Genomic DNA, 20278 nt, shown 5'->3' on the forward strand with positions numbered 1-20278 from the left:
GGAAAACGCCTGCTTGCTCGAGTGAAGTCCTTTCGCATTCATTTTTGGTGGTGCGGCACGGCATATAAAAACTAGAGCCACAATTTTATTTATGCGCAGTCGGGAATCCACAACAAGCGTCGGCGTTCAAGAACAAGAAGAAGAATGTCTTGGCTAGGAAGAGGGGGAAAATAAGACAGGAGTAAGATAGGAATTGGGAGTTGGGGAATTGGCGTTGGCAAGCTCATAAATTAGCTGCAAACCGCAATTGCTCAATGACAAAATGAAGGAAGCGACAGGCAGACAGACAGACAGACAGTTCAACATGAAGAGTTGCATGGCGAGGAGGCGTGGCAGACAACACAGTTGGGGGCGTCACATAAATCCTGGCCAAGAGCCATTAGGTGTTTGATGGCTGCTTGTAATTAGCATAATTGAAATGTTATAAAAGAGGAGTCAAAGCTGATTGAAAGCAGCTGCTGCTGCAGAAGTGAAGAGGAGAGGGAGAAATATGAAGGGATTGGTCATCAAATCGATTGTATGTTGACTTTAAAGCCAACTGGCAAATGTCAAATTCAGTTGAAAGAGATATATATGTATATAGAGAGAGAGGGAGAGAGAGAGTGGAAAGCTAAAGGGAAATCAAACGACAAAGCGTAACTGCCCTTTGGTCAGGCCTCTGTGTCTGCTGCCCATTTCTCTCTCTCTCTCTCTCTCTCTTTCCCATCCACGCTGTGCATGTCCATTCATGTTTTCACTTGATACGACAATTTCGCATGATGGGAGGGCAGCCAGACGGAGCGCAGGAAATGCGTTGGGGGGTTGTGGGGCTGGGGGAAACTGGCAAGGGCGGCGTCTGGGTCCGTCTAATGGTAGGCAGACGTTTATAATTATATTTGTGCAGCTTTTCGTGTCGCCCGGGCAAGCGCAGACAGCAAAAGTGTCCAGTCTACGAGTAGGAGGGGGACAGAAGGGAGCTGCTGTTGTGGCATCATGATGCCGCATGCGGCTTCGCTTATCCTGCCGCCTTTTCACTTTAAATCTCTGCACACAGCACCCTCTCTCTTCTCTCTCTCTTTCTCTGACTGCTGTCTCGCATTTGTTGGCGCTGTTTTTGTCACCCGCAGGGCATCCGGCATTTTGCCTTTTTTCAAACGTTTTATCATCTTTTTTTTTAGCTTGGGTGTTATTGCTATTCTTCTTCTTTTAGTCCTATGACTGTGACCATTTTGTGGCTTCAACAAGGCGCCGCTTTAAAGCGCAAAGTGTCGCTCCAAGTGTTAATCAAAGGCAGCCAAAGGTGACGCGTCTGCGTCTATTAGCCCAAAAGTGAAAAGCAATCTAGCAAAACACCTTTTGGGCAATGTGCTAACTTTAGGTGTTACACTCTCTCTCAGACTCTCTTTGGCTGGATAAGTTCTTAAATCTGTTTACTAAGCTTTTCTTAGCTTTAAGGCAGTTTCCATTTAATTGTATCATCTTAAATGTGAGTTCATATTTTATTTGTTTGTTTGCCCTTTGTGCTGCATCCTTCAATGTTTAGCTATCTCTCTCTTTCTTTGTTTCTCTGACTTGCCCTCGCAATGTTATCCAATTTCATAAATTTGTTTTCTAAGCTTTAAGTCAGTCTCTAAAAACGTTGTCTTTAGGATTTCCATGATTCGAGTACTTTAATTGTTGAATTCCTTTTTGTGCTTCATTCGTGAACGTTTGGCTCTCTCTGTCTCTCATTCTTTCTTGCACTCTGCTTCTTAAATCTGTTCTTATCTTATGAGGCAACTTCTAAATTGCATACTTATAGTATTTCAATTGTCATTCCTCTTTATGCCGCTTCCTTAAACGTTGAATGCACATTCCGTTTATATCTGCTCTCATTCGTAGCTCTCTTTTTCATTCATCTCCTCTTTCTTCTGACTGACTCTATCTTATACTGTCCGTCGCTCTTTGCTGCTCTTACACACACAATCCCATTATCGTAATTGACATTTTCAAGTGTTTATTCCCTCTCTCTCCGCACGTTTACTCAATTGCACTTTATGTGGCACATTCTGCAACGTTACACAGTCGTCGTTATATATTCAAAACTGTAATCGATATAATCCAGAGATTTCCATTTATTTCCATAATGTTAAACATTCAACTTCATTAAGTGATTGCTGTGCAGAGCGGAGCACAGCGAGTTCATTCAAGTCCCAGACGCACATACTTCGGCAACCCTTTCCACGCTCCTCCCTCCACCCCCCGCATTAATTAAATAAGTGCGAGAGGGGAGGATATAGACTGCTGTGCACTTGGCAATGCAATTTGAATTGCAGCTGCCTTTGGCTTTTGCTGCATTTCACACGCCGCTGCCCATTTGGAGTCATCGAATCGAATTCACACGCACAACACAGTTTGGCCAAAGAAGAAGGGGAGATGGGTTGGGGGGAGTAGTTGGCGGGGATTAACGATGCAACATTTCCGCCAACAACTTTTTGCGCTGTGTTTTTCGCCGTTGCCAGTTACCAGTTGCTGTGGCCGTTGCTTTGGCTAACCAAATGGAATATCAACAAGCCAGGCCAAAATCGATGGCCAGGCAGTAGAAGTTGAGGCTGGAGTGGAAGCCATTGGACTCTCTACCTTTGCCTCAGCCCCTGCCTCTGCCTCTGTGGTTGCGGCCATAGTTATAACCGTCTTTTGGGCACAGTTCGCTGTTAGCCCCCAAGGCTCTGGGTCGCGTTGCGAGCGTGCGATGCACATTTCCCGATAGCCAACAGCTGAAGTTGCAGTTAGAGTTGGAGTTGGGACACGGGAGTCCAAGTTGGCGTCGGGACAGCGCTCTCTCCCTAGTCAAATGCAAATGCAATTGAGTGCAGCGAGTGCCTTAGCTTGGCATCAAGTACAGCTATGCACGGAAAGAAAATTGGCAGCCTTTAATATTTCATAGACTTTCAATATTGCGAGAATTCCTGTAAGTTGAGCACAATAAAATTGACTAACGATTGATCTTGTGTCTCGTTATTTAGTTTGATTAAACGTTTAATGTTGTCTTTTAATTGAATTTGAATATGTGTTTCTCTGTTAACTCAATTTGAATAAATGTTCAATGTTGTCTTATTATTCAATTTGAACTTTAAACGTTTAAAATTTGAAAATCAAACAGTTTAATTTTGAGTAATTTAATTTAATAAAAATCCTGAGCAGCTTATATATCAAACTAATAGTGCTATATCTGCATTTACAGATGAAAATGATATTATAACGATTAATGCATATTAATTTATATATTTTGTATACAACGAAACTGTATTCAGATTACAATAAAAACAAGATTTTCATTATCAGCAAATCAAAATTTAATTGAATTAAATCACAGTATTCTAGTCAAAATACCATTAAGTTTTCTCTCTGTGTAGCTGTCTATGTCTATGTAGATTTGGCCAAGACGATTTAAGCGTTTGGCCCGCATTTTGGCCTGGCTTATTGGCACATTTTAACCCTTAGCCAGCGCGAATACGGCGGCTGCTGCGCATAAATTTCGCTGGCGATAAGACGCAGTCTTTATTTATTTTTTGCAAGCTGGACTCGACACATGCACTTCGATCTGGCCCGCCTCCTCTCTGTCTCCATCGCAGGCTGTTGTTGCTGCATTTTGGCTGCCCAATTTAACCTTAAAAGGTGCTACCATTAGCCCGCTCTAATGGCCTTTTCTCTCGTTCGCTCTCTTGGCTTAGCGATCTTGGCCTCGCGATAGCCACATTTGTTGTTGGCTGCTTCTTTAAATATTTGCCAACAGTTGTTGTTGTTGTTGCTGGTGTTGCAGCTACTGCAGCGATTGCTGTTGTTGTTGCTGCTGTTGCAGTTGCAGCTCGCTCATACATACTATTTTGGCTAATTGCGCGCGGCTCTTGCGTGTTTGCATTTTGCAAATTTTCTTTCTTTGTTTTCTCTTTTACCTAAAATGCAAATTTGATTGGTTTTCCTGGCCGCTGCCGCTGCCGTTGGCGAGGGCGAACCCTGCACGAGTGGGCGCGGTCAATAGGCCAAGCAATTAGCCAATTGATTTAAGCCTAGAAAAAATAAAACATCCATTTGAAAGAAGAAAAAATCTCACTTTGGCCATCAATTTTGTTTGTGTCTCGCACAAAAAAAAAGAAGGAAAATCGACAACTGAGAAGAAAAGTTGACAGTGTTTTTCTTACGAACTGCTAATTTTTTATCGTTTACTTTTTGTTACTGTTGCTGTTGCTTTTACTGCTTCTGCTGCTGCTGTTGACACAAACATTTGCATATTGTGAGGTGGATCTGGACCTCAACCTGGACATGGGATGCAGATGGATGTGAAGATGGAGCTGTTGCTCAGACTTTGACTCCAACTGTAGCGTCTGCTTAGCATGTCGATGCGGTTGTTGTTCATTTTTATCGCTTGCAAATGAAAAATCGTAAAATATGCAAATTCATTGGAAAATCATAAATATTCATGCTGCTCTCTGCTTGCCACTGAAAACTGGAACTGGCCTAGACTGACTAGTTGACTCCGACTCCGACACTGACTCTGCTGCACGGCTTTCACAGTCCAAGTTGTTGCGTCTCGTCTCTCCAAGTGGTTGCCGCCATCTTTGGCACTTTCAGAATAACTAATGCTTTAAATGCTATGCTTATAACACAGGAGTCTGCAGGCATCTCTTGCAGTTTTGTTTTGAGCAAGATTCTTAAACGTTGCGATAACTACGTTCTATATAGAAAGATGCTTGTGAGTAGTGTTGGTATTTTGTAGGAAGCACACAACTTATCAATTGTTGCTTGCTCGGATATTATTGAACATTGCCTTTCTTTTATATTTGGCATATTAACAACACTATTTTGTATCACTTCTCCCTTTTATTTGAAGAGAACATACAATATTTAATAGTCTTTTTGATATAGTTTTTTTAACTGTCTTATTTTATTGTCTTAACATTCTTAAATGTTGTGATGGCTGCACAGCTCTAGTTAAACATCCTTGCGAACAGTGTTGCTATTTTTTAAGGAAACAGCTCCTGTCTAGAAAAAACCAAAAATCCGGAAATCTTACTATATAACAATATAATTTATATAATTAAAAAAATAATTAGGATATGCTTTCTTGTAGATGGCAGGAATTCAATCAATAGGAACAACATTATTCTAAAAACAATTGGAATATTTTGCAAAATTAATGCTTGCTAATATATTACTGAATATTTACCATTATAGAATTTGTCCTATCATCAATCCACTTCTTCGTAACGTCTCTTGACATAGTTTAATGTCAAATATTTCTTTTTGTGCGGTATCCTTAACTATTTTGTTTGCAGCAATTCCAATATTGATTTACTTCTTTTGCTTATCACCACCTCACTCTCCGATTTTATACAATCTTAAATGCTTTATTAGGTTTCAACTTTTCAAATCGAGTTAAGCGTCGCTGAACTTTGTAACGTATAAGCTGCCCTCGATGCAGACGCTTTACTGCCGCTTCTCCTCCTCTGCCTTCTCCTCTTCCCTTTCTCCTCGACCATTTCTCGCTCTGCGTTTTTCAGCTGCGTCTGCTGCACTTTGGCTGGCATTTCCATTCGAATCGATTGGCCGTATCTAGAGATTATTCAATCTTATGTAAATTTCAAGCCGTGCGTGACTGGCACATTTGTGTGTCTGTGTGTTGTGTTTGCTGTTTGTTGAAGTTGCAACAGTTTCAACAATTAAAGTCAATTAAGTTGAGCACATATTTAATAGTAATAATAAAAACTCTACATTGCTTTTCCTTCCCAAAAAATTTCAATTCAATTCAATTTCTTTGGCTGCAATTTAAAGTGGACTTTTTTCTAGGGAACAGCTACGCACAAATCTCTCTCTCAAATTATAATTGTTTAATTTGATTCAATGAGCAGCAAACGACTTCCAGCACTCATAATTAAAGCAAACTCAAAAGTCGCAAAGGGGCGAAGAGTGAAACGGAAAAGCAAGGGATAGAAGGAGGAATTGCTGGCAACTCAATTAAGCGACAACGAGGCATTATAATTTTTCATTTTTTTCTTTTTACCTAAAAATATTTATGCTTTTATTTCGTTAATTAAAGTAAATATTGCTGCCATTTCATTTGGCGTTGCCTTTTTTTCACACGATATACGAGAACCCACATATTCAAAATTTCTGCTTAGTCGTCTTTAATAAAACTCTCGGGGTTTGCATATTAGATATAGAAATTAGAGTACTTTCAGTGAGCATTTCGCATGCAAATCGCTTGACAAATTTTAAAGATTTCACATAGCATTTACATTTCTATTTGCCAAAGGGAGTGCAAGAGAGAGAAAGAGGGGGAGAAATGGAGGGGTGCATAGGATATTTGTGTAGCCGGCAGTCCATTATACATTTACATATTTTACAGCCTACTCCTACGCTTCGATGAATGTACAAAAAAATCTTTTCAAGCGCAAAAAATGCGAAATAAAAAAAGTCGCTAAATTCGCCATTGCAGCGAGGAAGGTTTTGCGGTCTGGCGGGGAGTTAGGGAGGTGGAGAGTTGGGGGTAGGTAGCGGTAAGCTACGATAATAAAAGTAATGCAACATTCCCCCCGCTTTGACTCTCCCTTCAATTTTATTGTTTCCGCTGAAACAAAGGCCAAGCAAGAGTTTGGTAAAATGCATAAAATGTAAAAACTTGCGCAATGTTCTATTGAAGTGTTCCGGGTTGCATTTTCTGCACGAATTTCAGATAAATTAAAGTACTTTAAAAACTCAAACTTATCCAACTGCTTTTGTTAATTAAGTTTGTTGAGCTTTGACGTTTCTAATTTAATTATCCCAAGTCAATTCGTCAATTTGACTGTAGAAGTTGTGTTCATCATAATTTAATTTCACGAGACATTTAGTGCGTAATTTTGGGAGTTTTTGCACGGCAGAATGTCGTGTGCTTTGACTAATGTGCTTAAATGGATTGCGGAACAACTTGGACACATGGAAATATGCTAGTCTAGTGCCTCACAGGAAGCTAAACAGACAGCCATGGAGACGGGCGACTGATGGACGTTGCCACATGACGAAGCGTGTGGCATATTAGCCCAACAGCAATGTGGCAACGTCAATGGAAGCAGAAGCAGCTGTAACTTTTGCCTCATTTAATTGCCAACGACACAAGCTGCAGCCGGACAAAGTTTCCATATGCCTGTGGTTCCCCATGTGGCAAGGGAGCGAGGCAGCACAGCAGACAGCGGGGATGGGGGCAAGGGCGAAGGGGAAACTAAGTGAAAGGCCCTGCTAATGGCGGCGATACGAAAATTTAGCCGAAATTTACGAAATTTGATTATGATGCTGAGTTATCTGTTGTGCGGGAGACAGAGCAACTTTCCACATGCTGCAACTTCAATTTGTGGCAAGCAGAAAAAAAAAGGAAAAAAGAGAAATGAGATGTTGAAAAACATCCTTGAAGAGTTTGAGTCTCTCCTTCGCTCTGCTTGCACATTTAATTGATTATTTCAATTAGCATTTAATTAATTCTCATTTGATTATTCGGTTGTTGTTTATTTTTGACATGTGAATATAATTGATAATTGATTTAATTTGTGACAGTCGGCCACAAAAGTCTCCACCCTCTCTCTTTCATTTTTCTGAGATGTCTTTTATGACTGGCGACAGTTGCATACTTTTTGATAAGAGACTTTCACGAAAGCAAACGAATCGAACACTAAAACCAATTGACATATATTCCGGGAGCGACAGTCAAAAAGATAGAAAGAGAGGCGAGATAACCTCAATTTGCGTCTTTTGAAATGTATCTATGGACTGTCTCTGTGTATCTATGACTGTATCTGCAGATAGAATGTAGAAACAATAAAAATCAATTCGAGCAATAAAAACAATTTTAATTGAACGCTCGCGCCCCGCTGCGTTTTACGTATTTCTGTTTTTTTTTTTTTTTTGTGTCTCATTTTTTGATTGTGTGCGATGTCTTCATTTGATTTAGAGAACCATTATGTTTTTATGATTTTGGCATATTTTGGAAATTATTCAAAAATGCAGCTGCCCTGAGAGTGTATGCATACAAATATTGTTTATGCGGGCGTGGCACATAATTGAGACGTGCCACAAAAGTGCAGGTAGCTCGAAATGTGAGCTCAATTCGATGCATGATGAAATCCAATACCACAACACAGACCAGAGACCTCTGAAAGAGCAAATGTCAATCAAAATGCAGCTGCAAATAGGCGACAGACAACCAGACAGCAAGGGGCAAGAGATTGGCAGCGAAAGAGTGAGAGTGAGAGTAAAGTGCCTGGGAGGAGGCAAGGTAGACCAATCAGTTATATGCCGCATTCAGTGTGCTTAGTCTAATGGAACAGCGCCTAAAAGGTGACATTAAGAGCTAGTGACAGTTGTTGTTGAGGAGTGAAAGGCCATGAGGATATCCTGCATAAAGTACGGAAATAACAGACAGTTAAATTTAAGCTCAAAAAACTTTGACTCCTTATTTTCATTATTTCAATTCATAAATTAAACGCTATACTGTTTTCTAATATTCAACTAAAACCATAAATGATTCGTCGTGAAATTTAAATACGAATTTCTCAAGCTGAAAAAACACCAAAAACCTTTAAATTCTAAACTTTTTCAAATGGTAGCTAAGAAAGTATATTATTGTATTTGAAATATTTATATACGAAGGAATACAAAATAAAACTATAATGAATTAAAGTGGAATCATATAACGTATAAAACTCATTTACCCGTTATCGCAAATATGTTAAACCGAGGGTATATTTTATACGCAACTTAGAGTCATGTGTCTGGAGTGAACTGCGAATAGAATTACTTAGCGACGAGTGAAATGTGACAGCCAATGAGTCGCGGCGTTCAAGAAGAACCTTTCCCACTTTTCAGAGGACAGGGTAAGATGCAGAGAGCGGGGGCAGTAACCGTAAAAACCACACGAAGGGACTTTAAATGCATGACTTAACCGGAGAACAAAAATGGCATGGGGGCAATATGAAACCGAGCTTACCCGAAATGGAATAGAAACTGAAATTGAAATTGAACGGACCGGAGCGGAGAACACAGAGTGAAAAAGAGAAAGTCAATTGACTTGTGCTCAGGTTCAGGTTGCCGAATGCATTAGCTGCAGATCCATCCAGAGGTACTTAGCTGCTTTTTGCTGCTGTTGTTTCCTGGTTCTGTGTGCAGCGCATAAATTTGTTACCCTAATGAAGTCGAGGAGCAGCACCCAGGGAGACGAGACTTTTCTCGCCCGGCACGCTTCGCAAACTTGCAAAACTTCAGAGCAGACCAGAGCTGCGAAGAGAGAGCGAGAGAGAGAGAGAGAAAGAGACTGAAACGTGGCGGAAGCAAAACAAAAGCAAGCAAGCAAATTGCCAGCATACTTGGCTCAAGTCAAACTCAAAGGTTGTAAACTCGTTGAGGTCAACATACTGGTGGCATGTGAAGGAGGGCAGCGAAGGGAGGCGGACATGGCTCTTAAATTAACCCCAACTGGGTGGATGCCAGTCCGCTTCTTCCTCTTCTTCTGCCCGCCCGCACCTGCAACCCATTTGCCTCATTTACTCAGCTGGATAAATTTTGCAAATAACAGTATGAAAGACCAGGATCTCGAGTCCTTATGGATGCCTAATTAATGCTGTACAAATATAACATTAATGCAACAACCGGCAGCTGCCGGAAAATGGCAAGATAAAGCCAAGCGTTAATAAGCTGCTGGTTCGCAAGTGGTTCACAGGTGGTTCACAGACATAATGCACAAAGCTATAGAGCTACAATAATGGAAATTGGCATGCAAACAGAGGGAATAACAATTAAAAAGTGTGCATTTGAATGACTAATTTCGATTGGCATTTAAGAGTTCTAGGGATTCTTTAAAAAAAAGGGAAACAAAAACTGGAAACTGGTTCACAGGTGGCTCACAGCCATAACTATAAATCTATAGAGCTATACTAATGAAATTTGGAATGCACAAAAAGTGAATAACAATAAAAAAAATATGTGTTTGAATGACTAACTTTTCTTGGTATTTAAGAAATTCTTTAAAAATTTAAAAATAAAGAAAATAAGTTTAAACATTCTCATTTCTCAACCGAGCTTAATAATCAACTTACAACTGGTTCAAGAACGGCATCAAAGAAAGTTCCAAGGTACACGACTCGGAGGCTGAAGGCGACAGCTGAATGAGTCATTAAATCACCCTGCTTAGGCTCGAGGGATATTCGTTGGCTTTGGCTGTTGCTTAGGGGAAGGCTGAGCACACAATTGTTAGCTGCTGGGGGTAGGATTCGATTCTTGGGCTGTTGCCATTAAGGCATGTTAGGATATTCATTGGCAGCCTCATCGTCATCGTCGTCGTCCTCAGTCAGACATCAGAGACTGAAGCCAAAGTGGAAATGCAAATATTTGTCTGGCCTAAGGACGACTTAAGAGCAAGAGACTCGGGTAGGCTTTTGTAGCGTGAATTATTCAGGCATGTTTACAAGTTGACAGATTGCAGCTGCCAGCCGACTAAAGGCTACCCATCCATTCATCCATCCATCCAGCTATCAAGTGGAGGCGCGTGCTCCATACGGGTCAACCTCATTTGGGGGGGTTGACTGTTCCACTTGACAGCCACATTTGACAGCAACTGGAACAACATCAACTTAACCACTTGTCCTCCTTCTGCTTCGCTTTACTTGCAGCACTCACGTTCACATTGGAGCCCCAGGACTCGGTGGTGCCCGAGGGCCACTCCGTGCTGTTGCAGTGTGCCGGCAAAGCCGCTGGCAAGGGCAAGGCCACGCCCACCACGACAAGCATACGCTGGCGCGGACCCGATGGACAGGATCTGGGCGTTGTCGGCGACACCTTTCGCACCCAGCTGAAGAATGGTTCGCTGTACATTAGCTCTGTGGAGGAGAATCGCGGTCTCACCGGCGCCTATCAGTGTCTGCTCAGTGCCGATGGCGTGGGCAGCGTGTTGAGTCGCCCAGCGTTGGTGGCAATTGCTCGCCAGCCGGAGCTCAATCAGGACTTTATCGAGACGTATCTGCTGCCCGGCCAGACGGCCTACTTCCGCTGCATGGTCGGTGACCATGTGTGGCAGCCAGGACTGAAGCATACGGTGCAATGGTACAAGGACGATATGCCGCTGCCGCTGGACAAGCTGCGCATGGTGGTGCTGCCCAACGGTGCCTTAGAGATCGACGAGGTAGGACCCAGTGATCGGGGTGCTTATCAGTGCAACGTCACCTCGGGTAGCGCCTTTCGGCTGAGCAGCAAAACCAATCTGAACATCAAGAAGGGCGCTGAGTCCGGCATGGATCAGGCTGTGGCACCCTCGTTCCTCGTGGGACCTTCTCCCAAGACGGTTAGCGAGGGCGACACTGTCACGCTGGATTGTGTGGCCAACGGTGTGCCCAAGCCGCAGATCAAATGGTTGCGCAATGGCGAAGAACTTGATCTCAATCATCTGGACTCCCGTTTCTCCATCACGGGCACCGGCTCACTACAGATCTCCAGCGCCGAGGACATTGATTCGGGCAACTATCAGTGCCGCGCCAGCAACACTGTGGACTCCTTGGATGCTCAGGCAACTGTGCAGGTTCAAGTGCCGCCCAAATTTATTCAGGCGCCGCGTGACAAGACTGCCTCCGAGAAGGAAGTGCTCAACCTGGAATGTTCCATTCACGGCAAACCGAAGCCGAGCATCCGCTGGCTGAAGAACGGAGACGTCATCACGCCCAATGAGTACATGCAGTTCGTCAATGGACACAACTTGCGCATCCATGGACTGCTCTACTCCGATGCTGGCATGTTCCAATGCATCGGCACAAATCCCGCTGGAAGTGTTCAAGCTTCGGCTCGTCTGCGTGTTGTGGCACCTGGAGGTAAGTGCTTTAGTTGAATCTGTAGATACGTAGACGTCGTAGTGTCTATCTCTCTGTACCTAGCTTGGTGTTCAGTATTACTCCAGCTTAATCAATTGGCGCCTCTTTCAACTGGGGTCTCCTAACTGTATTATAATGCCGAGAAAATGAGACCAAAATTACGCCTACTCCTTTTCCTCATTTTCCCCCTCTCAGCTGTTGTAACATAATTTCATACGTGTGTGTCTGTATGTTATGTATGTGTGTTTGCTATGGTTTATGTACAATATTTTATTACTTTATTTAATCGCTTTTCCCCTTAAATTATGATATCAACTTCGGCAAGCTGAAGATACCAGAATATTTACGTTTTGTTGAATAACATTAAAGATTGAATCAAAGGCACTTAATTTTATAGCTTTATAAATATTGTGTTACAAACTTTGTACAAAGATCGAATCTCTGTTTTATTTTTTACATCTATTAACACAGCATCAAATATTTTTAAAGACCACTTAACTTAAAATATTTAAATAACAATTATAAAAACTTACAATCTTGTATTATTTGTCGGTCTGTCAAAAGTACCCTCAAGTATCCTTTAAAATCCCTGTGATATAATACCCACTTTTAAGTTAAGTATTTACAAAGAAAAGCGATATTAAGTTAAGTTTTGCTTACATTTATTATTAGTTAATTTCTTTACTTTGTGTTTATTTAATATTTTTTGTATTTTTTCTTCATCCATCTTCAACCTCATTATTTCCACATCGCAACCACATCCCAATCCCACTCCCAACCTAATTCCTAACCCAAAGCTAAACTCAAGCAACGCAAGTCGCAGGGGCAGACAACGAAATCGCTGCAGAGCTTCGACTCGAGCACAAAACGACGACGACCTTCGAATTCCGGGGAACTGCGCACCAAATCGGGTGGCAGCAGATTCCCCGACCCTGACACGGACGAGGACGATTACAACTACGCCAACGACAAATCCGCCGAGTTGCCACAGCGCAATCTGCGCAATATGCTGCGTCCCGTTGTGCAGCAGGCGGATGAGGCGGGCGCATTGCGGCGCCAGGGTCAGAGCAACGATGCGGACGAGGACGCCGACGATGACGCAGGCGACGATGACGATGACTATGACGAGACTGGCACCAAACTGCCCTCTTGGTCCAATAAGAACAGGAAATCCCAACAACAGCAGCAACAACAACAACAAATGTCCCCCACATCCAATTTTGCCTCAACAGATTTAACAGCAGGCGACGACCATACCGGAGATGCAAAACCCTTGAGCAGCGGTCTGTTGGCTCGCCTGCCTAGTGCCCCTCGGAACCTTGTGGCGCAGATTGTGAAGCCACGCTTCGTCACACTCAGCTGGCAGGAGCCGCAGCTGAATGCCAACGAAGTGGTATCCTACACCGTCTACTATCGCGTCACCAACAGCGAGCGGTGAGTTTAGTATCCATTCAATCCCTGTAGTTCCATAGCTAACCCGTCTCATATTCCAACACAGCGAGCAGAAGATTGTCACGCAGTCGCATGAGGATCAACAGGTTAGCATACAATCGCTATTCCCGGGACGCACTTATCAATTCCGAGTCGTGGCCAACACAAACTTTGGCATGGGCGAATCTTCGCAAGCACTAGAAGCTAGCACACAACCGGAGGTTAACATTGCGGGACCGCCACGCAATATCGATGCCTATGCGCGCAACCATAAAGAGATCTTTGTGCACTGGAGTCCTCCCAGCGTGACCAATGGCGAAATTAACAAGTATCGCGTTTACTACACCGAGGTAAGACATAATCGAATGAAACTCAAGTTCTTAATTCTCAAACATTTCCAAAACAACAGAACGACAGCGGGGCAGAGCTATATAACGACAGCAAATCGCTGGAACTAACATTGACGGATCTGCGACCATACACCGACTATGTGATCTCTGTGGTGCCTTTCAATCACAATGGCATGGGAGATCCCTCTGCTGAGCTAAAGGTGAAAACCTTCTCTTCGACGCCCTCGGAGCCACCCAACAATGTCACACTCGAGGTGACCAGCTCCAGCGTAAGTAACTGCATAACAACTCCAACAAATCAAACCATGTTAATGTTATTTTGCTTTAGTCTATAACGGTGCACTGGGAACCGCCAGCAGAAGAAGATCGCAATGGACAGATTACTGGCTACAAGATACGCTATCGCAAGTTCAAGGATGCGCCACAGGTGAAGAGCACGCCAGCCAACATACGCTACTTTGAGCTCAACGCGCTGGACCGCAATGCCGAATACCAGGTGAAGATTGCAGCGATGACTGTGAACGGTTCTGGACCATTCACTGAATGGTATCGCGCCAACACGCTGGAGAATGATCTCGACGAGACACAGGTGCCAGGCAAACCCATTTGGATCAACATTCAGCCAGGAGCGAGCAAGATTGAACTACACTGGGGACCGCCACAGCAGCCAGAGATCAAGATACGCAACTATGTGCTGGGCTGGGGACGCGGCATACCCGATGAGAACATGCTCGAGCTGAAGGAGACGGAACGCTATCATGTGCTCAAGGGGCTCGAGTCCAATACCGAGTATGTAGTGTCGCTTCGTGCCCGCAACGTTAAGGGCGAAGGACAACCGATTTACGACAATATCAAGACCCGCGAGGAGGAGCCAATGGATGTACCAGTGCCGCTAGAGGTGCCAGTCGGGTTACGTGCTATCACCATGTCCAGTTCGTCGATTGTTGTTTACTGGACGGACACTATGCTCAACAAGAATCAGCATGTTACAGACAATCGTCATTACACTGTTAGCTATGGCATTACTGGATCGAATCGCTATCGCTATCACAACACCAGCGAACTCAATTGCATGATCAACGAGCTGCGACCCAATACACAATACGAATTCGCCGTCAAGGTGGTAAAGGGACGTCGCGAGTCTGCTTGGTCGATGTCTGTGCTGAACAGCACTCATCAAAATGTGCCTGTGACGCCTCCCAGAGATCTTAATGTGCGCCTGGATGAACTGAATCCACAGAATGTGATCATTAGGTGGCTGCCACCAAAGCATACAGTGGGTCAAATCACTGGCTACAATGTGTACTACACATCGGACATGTCGAAGCGGGACAGAGACTGGATGATCGAGGCCTTCAATGGCGAGGAGACAATGCTGCTGCTGTCCACTCTGAAGCCACACACCACCTACTACTTCAAGGTGCAAGCACGCACCAACAAAGGCAGCAGCAATGCACCCTTCTCAGCGCTGGCCACATTCACCACGAGCGCAGCGGTTATTATGCAGCCACCGGACACCATTGCCAAGGGCATTGATAATCAGAATCTGCTGTACATCATCATTGGTGGCACGGCATTGGTGCTGCTCTTGCTGCTGCTAGGCCTGCTGTTGCTCTGTCGCCGGAAACCGCAATCCTCGCCAGAGCATACCAAGAAGAGGTAAGTTTAACTGCTGTTGAATTCCTGTTGATGTTATTTGACATTTCCCCGTTTTATAGCTATCAGAAGAACAATGTCGGCGTGCCAAAGCCGCCGGATCTATGGATACATCACGATCAAATGGAGCTGAAGAACATTGACAAGGGTCTGCACACCGCCACGCCTGTGTGCAGCGACAACGCTTCCAGCAGCGGCGCCTTAACGCTACCGCGCTCCGTTGTGCACAGTGAGTACGAGGTGGAGACGCCAGTGCCAGCACATGTGACCAACTCGCTGGACAAGCGCTCCTATGTCGCGGGCTATATGAGTGAGTGAAAGACTTCAAAGAGTTTAACATAATTCATGCTAAATTATACGACTTCCTTCCAGCAGCTACCTCGATGAACTCGACCATGGAGCGTCCGCAATATCCACGAACTCAGTATAACCATCAGAATCGTTCGCACATGAACATGGAGGCGGGTTTGTCGCAACAGAGTCTCACACAGCCGCAGAGCAACTCGATGGCCCAGACGCCCGAGCATCCTTACGGCGGCTACGACGCCAATTTCTGGTGAGTATCTTTGTTTGACATCAAAGTATCCCCATTTTTTATTTTCAAATTTCCACAAACATTTTACATTTTACTTTAACAAAATTCCCTTGCAAATTGAGCAATCTTTTTGGCCTGTTGGCATTCAGAGAAAGACATTTTCAGTCGAAATTCGAAAGCAGTATGTGCAGTCGAACACGTTGGGGCCGCATCGATCCCACCGTGCAGGTGAATCTGGTGCAAGGTTCCGCCAAGCGTGTGCTACAGTTGGACAAGCGAACGCTGCCGCGATTCGTGCAGCAACAGCTCCTGCTGATGGCATCGCCGTCGCCGTTCCTCAATTTCCTGAACAAGTTTCGTCTGGATAAGATACTGATCAATCATGAATTCAGGGGCGTCTACACGATGCGCACATCGGCGACTGTCACCGAGTTGGCGGCGCACGCGTGGCGCATCATGAGCACCTCAGATCGCCAGCCGTACATTAAGTTGGCCCGCAAGGCCCACAAGATACAACAGTCGCGCCTGCTGCACTTCTTCTCCCAAGACGCCACTTGAATTAGCTCAATTTCTCATTGTCTGCCCTTATTCATACATCGTTTATCCTTAGATTAAATTGTTTATACTTGACACTAAATAAATGGGTTTCATTCAATTTCAATTTTGCAGCAATGCTGGTTACACTGGCGGTCAGGCAGGTGGCAATGGAGCTGCTGGCGCTGGCTGTGTGTCCACCATTGAGAGCGCTAAGCGGGGACATCCGCTCAAGAGTTTCAGCGTGCCTGGTCCGCCGCCCACAGGCGCAGCCACGCCCGTCAATAAGCACAGTAAGTGAATCTCGATCTACATCTTAGCGCAACTGTATTTAACTGTCTCCTTTGTCCTTGCTTTCTAGCTCCTGCTGTCACAATACGTCCACAGAATCAATCACCATACAAGAAGCCCTCATTCTCGGCCGCCACGCCAAATCGGTTGCAAGGCGGCAGCTCCGTGGCGCATTCCACCGATGAGATACAAAGACTGGCGCCCAGCACTTCCACCGAGGAGCTCAACCAAGAGATGGCCAATCTGGAGGGGCTGATGAAGGATTTAAGTGCCATAACGGCCAACGAGTTCGAGTGTTAACACGGCTAACAAGTATTAGACGACGATTAGGCAGCGCATGCGATAAACATTTTTATAATGTTCATTGTTTTAATTTGTAATTATAATTTGTGCGATTCATGTTTTTAAGTTACTTGCATTCGTCATTAATTTAAAATTTAGAACTTAAATTACATTAAATTAAATTTAGTTGAAATGTGCGAATTGAACTGTAAATACGAGATACGAACGAAGCCATATAAATATAAATACGAGTAGTTACATATAATTAACTATAATTAGCACATAGCATAGTTAATTTTAACAATATCAAAATAAGCCATAAATTACCAATAAGTCAAGCATCTGAAAGCATCTCTCTCAGCCAGTGGCATCACTTGAATTGAATTGAATTGTTCTGAATGGAACTTCCACTTTATCTCCATAACTCGTAACTAATCATGCATCATCTAAGCTAAGTCTCATCGTACACTTTATAATCTAACTAACGAAAATCAAAAACACAACAAACTTAACATTCGACTTATCTATTGTAGTATATACAAATGTATGTGTATCTTGACTGTATTCTCGTTTGGTTTTGAGTTTGAAACGTGCCATTTTGTTTAAGTTACAAAACTCTTAACTACTTAAGCCTATTAAATGTCAACATTCTAGACTTAGTGACGCCAGTAAAGCTACCAGCAGCGCATTTAAAACTTAAAAGACGAGTTTAAGCTAATACTTGCATACACACTTATGTATGTTAGTAATACAACTCTTTTATAAAAATTTTGAGCTCATCAAAATTCAATAACTAAAAGTGTTTTTCGTTTCCAATTGATTACTGTTATTGTACGGCAGCTGAACAAATTGAAATTTATACAATTTTTATCATATTGCTATGCACAATAATCTCAATTCAAATCTACCCAAAAACAATGCACAACATAACAAAACGAAAGCGTACATTTAAATCGAGTACATTGCAAATTTGTGAAACTATTTTATTTGATACAATTTTGTAAGCAAATTGTCAAATTTTGCCAAATAAATTTGAAAACACATTGTATACATATGTTACAAATGTTTTTTTTTACTTTTCATTTCAAGGGAATAATTGTATAATTGATAATATCAATTGAAAAATTATTAAATGTAAAAACAGGAATCAACTACATTTTTATATTGACAGCAGAGTTTCCTTGTCTATATTAGACAAATAGATAACAGAGAATAAAACAAGAAAAATCTTTTATTTTGAAGATAAGATTCTGTAACAAGATAAACTTTAAAAATTATCATTTCTCACAATCGTTCTGCAAATTTCACAACAATTGTAAAAACATAAGAGAAGCGTAAATTCTATTGAACTCCATTTGTAAATTGATAAATATTTAGTTGATATTTCAGTTTATTCTTCGTACTAGAGAAACGCTTCTACTTGAAAATTCAATTTTTTGCTTGTGGCAAATCGACAGAGTTTGAAGTAAATCATTATGGAATGTTAACTCCTTCACTATGATGTCATGCAGAAATATGTTATGATAAATTTAAATTAAAGTTAGTGTGAACAAATAAGATACTCACTCAAATGGGGCAAGTGGTAACACCAAGGATTGGAAAGATATTGTGAGGGGATGTGCGAGTACTCTGATAAAAATCGTTTTATAGAAATGGTTTGTACATACTATACGGCTCTACATGCTCCAGTTGATCTAAATGAAAGTGTATTAAAACGAAATAAACTTTATAAATCGAATACAATATTTACGTATACGTCGGGGACTGGTAATTTTAGCAAGCTGATGTTCACATTGACACGGACTATTTCCCTGCTGAGCATATGTATTGAACCTTATATAGTCGAGATCGTAGGATTCACACTTCATATTGATAAACCTTGTGCCAGATTTTGTACAAATGCCTATTGAAAACAACGAAATGGCTAAAATTAAAAAGCTCCAAGCTGTCGCGTCCATTTTATGAGTGAATTAAAACTGTTTAGTTATTAGATCTATTGACTTATCTTTTATTCGGCTCAGTAATTTCCAAAATATCACTAAATTTTGTATATTAATTTCCAATAATTATATTAATTTGTGACCATTTAAAGTTATATTAGTAATAAGTAGTTTTCCCCTATCAAAAATAAATCTTTTAAAATTAATATCTCTCTCATAGCCTGAAGCAACGCAATGACTACTTTAATGAATTATCCATTATAAATCCGATGATTCGACTAGATTCACTCCTCTCTTAGGATGACGATGTCCACTTGCACTCTCCAGATGTTGTCGGAGCCAAATAACATTTGTATCTTGTATTCACCTTGGGGCAGTGGCAACGACTGCAGGAAGTTATCGTTAAACACCAGATTATTCACAATGATATCATGCTGAAATTGGAAATATATGATATACAATGAAAATACTCCACTAATATATATCCAGACGATAAACAAGTCTCACTGTATAGGGGCAAGTGTGATTCAGATTAGATTTCGTGGCAATAGCGTCGAGAACAAGTTTCTCGAAGGACAATTTCTTCGATTGCTTTGCAAACTTGCAGAAATCAAGCGTGGTGTTGTACATAAATGGCTTGAATCCATTGTATCGACGTAATACACTCAAGTTGGACTAAGGGAAAGTACATATCAATATTAGAACAAAATATTTACACACTCTTTGTATGTTACTAACGGATACAGTGTTAATCGGTACTATGTATAACTTGAGATGCAGCTGAACACCGATGACGCCTCTGCCGAGCACATTTAGTCTACAGGTTTCAAATTCACCAAAGGTTTTGTTGTACGACTTGCACATAATATTGGTAAATCGTGATTTCGCCATCTTCCCATCGCAAATTACTATTATCACAATAAGAACTGCTACCAGGCTCAATACTCGACAAGCTCCTCCGACCATTGTTATTCCAATAATAGGTCGCTAAACATTTTCCATTAAGCCTTAAAAAACATATAGTATGTTAATATGTCAAGCCCCGGTGATTTTGGCTATTGACCGACACTTTATATCGATTTGAATAATAAATTGCAATTATTTACAAAAAAAAAAAACATTTCAAAATGAAATCATAGACCTTTGGTTAAATGCCAAAAGCAGAGACTCATCGACAAATGAGACGAACTTGATTTGGTCGATTGATATAAAAATATATCTCTCCGAACAATGGATTTGCGATGATATATTATCATAAATTAAAATCAGACAGTAAAGCAAATTATCAATTTGCCGATTCTATGGTTAAATTATTTCCATTCATAGATTAACTTGAATAATTTCATATTTTTTTATTCTCGCATTTATTTAGTGATACTTGTTATCAGCTTTTGACCACAAATTAAGACTCACAAACTA

At 42.0% G+C, this 20278-nt stretch overlaps 3 protein-coding genes across 7 annotated transcripts in view; 2 read left to right on the forward strand and 1 right to left on the reverse strand.

The window, feature by feature from the left end:
- The window catches only part of LOC133840805 (neogenin), a 43471-nt gene extending 25504 nt beyond the window's left edge, over positions 1–17967 (forward strand). Inside the window, exons 2-10 of one of the 4 annotated variants that reach the window (XM_062272884.1) lie at positions 10653–11840; positions 13073–13274; positions 13339–13621; positions 13681–13890; positions 13950–15280; positions 15340–15587; positions 15650–15833; positions 16482–16639; positions 16708–17967. In XM_062272884.1, the coding sequence (XP_062128868.1) occupies positions 10653–11840; positions 13073–13274; positions 13339–13621; positions 13681–13890; positions 13950–15280; positions 15340–15587; positions 15650–15833; positions 16482–16639; positions 16708–16937 (4034 nt within the window). In that variant the 3' untranslated portion in view covers positions 16938–17967. Of the gene's footprint in view, positions 1–10652; positions 11841–12637; positions 13275–13338; positions 13622–13680; positions 13891–13949; positions 15281–15339; positions 15588–15649; positions 15834–16481; positions 16640–16707 lie in introns of all 4 variants that reach the window. The other 3 variants (XM_062272882.1, XM_062272883.1, XM_062272885.1) reach the window with 3 other exon arrangements.
- On the forward strand, positions 15868–16460 carry LOC133840807 (uncharacterized). Its single transcript, XM_062272886.1, has one exon. The coding sequence runs from the start codon at positions 15996–15998 to the stop codon at positions 16368–16370; it is 375 nt and encodes a 124-aa protein (XP_062128870.1). The 5' UTR covers positions 15868–15995; the 3' UTR covers positions 16371–16460.
- Positions 17968–18509: 542 nt separating the features above from the next.
- LOC133843499 (uncharacterized) lies at positions 18510–19916 on the reverse strand. Of its 2 annotated transcripts, none has more exons than XM_062277096.1 (3): positions 19598–19916; positions 19358–19534; positions 18510–19293 (listed from the first exon to the last, which is right to left on the reverse strand). In XM_062277096.1, the coding sequence occupies exons 1-3, from the start codon at positions 19823–19825 to the stop codon at positions 19144–19146; spliced, it is 555 nt and encodes a 184-aa protein (XP_062133080.1). In that variant the 5' UTR covers positions 19826–19916; the 3' UTR covers positions 18510–19143. The 2 variants fall into 2 exon arrangements, with proteins under 2 accessions (XP_062133080.1, XP_062133081.1); XM_062277097.1 differs by having other exon boundaries at positions 18842–19293; positions 19367–19534; positions 19598–19912.
- Between the last annotated feature and the right edge of the window lie 362 nt (positions 19917–20278).

This window comes from Drosophila sulfurigaster, chromosome 3 (assembly GCF_023558435.1).
Source record: "Drosophila sulfurigaster albostrigata strain 15112-1811.04 chromosome 3, ASM2355843v2, whole genome shotgun sequence".
NCBI lineage: Eukaryota > Metazoa > Arthropoda > Insecta > Diptera > Drosophilidae > Drosophila > Drosophila sulfurigaster.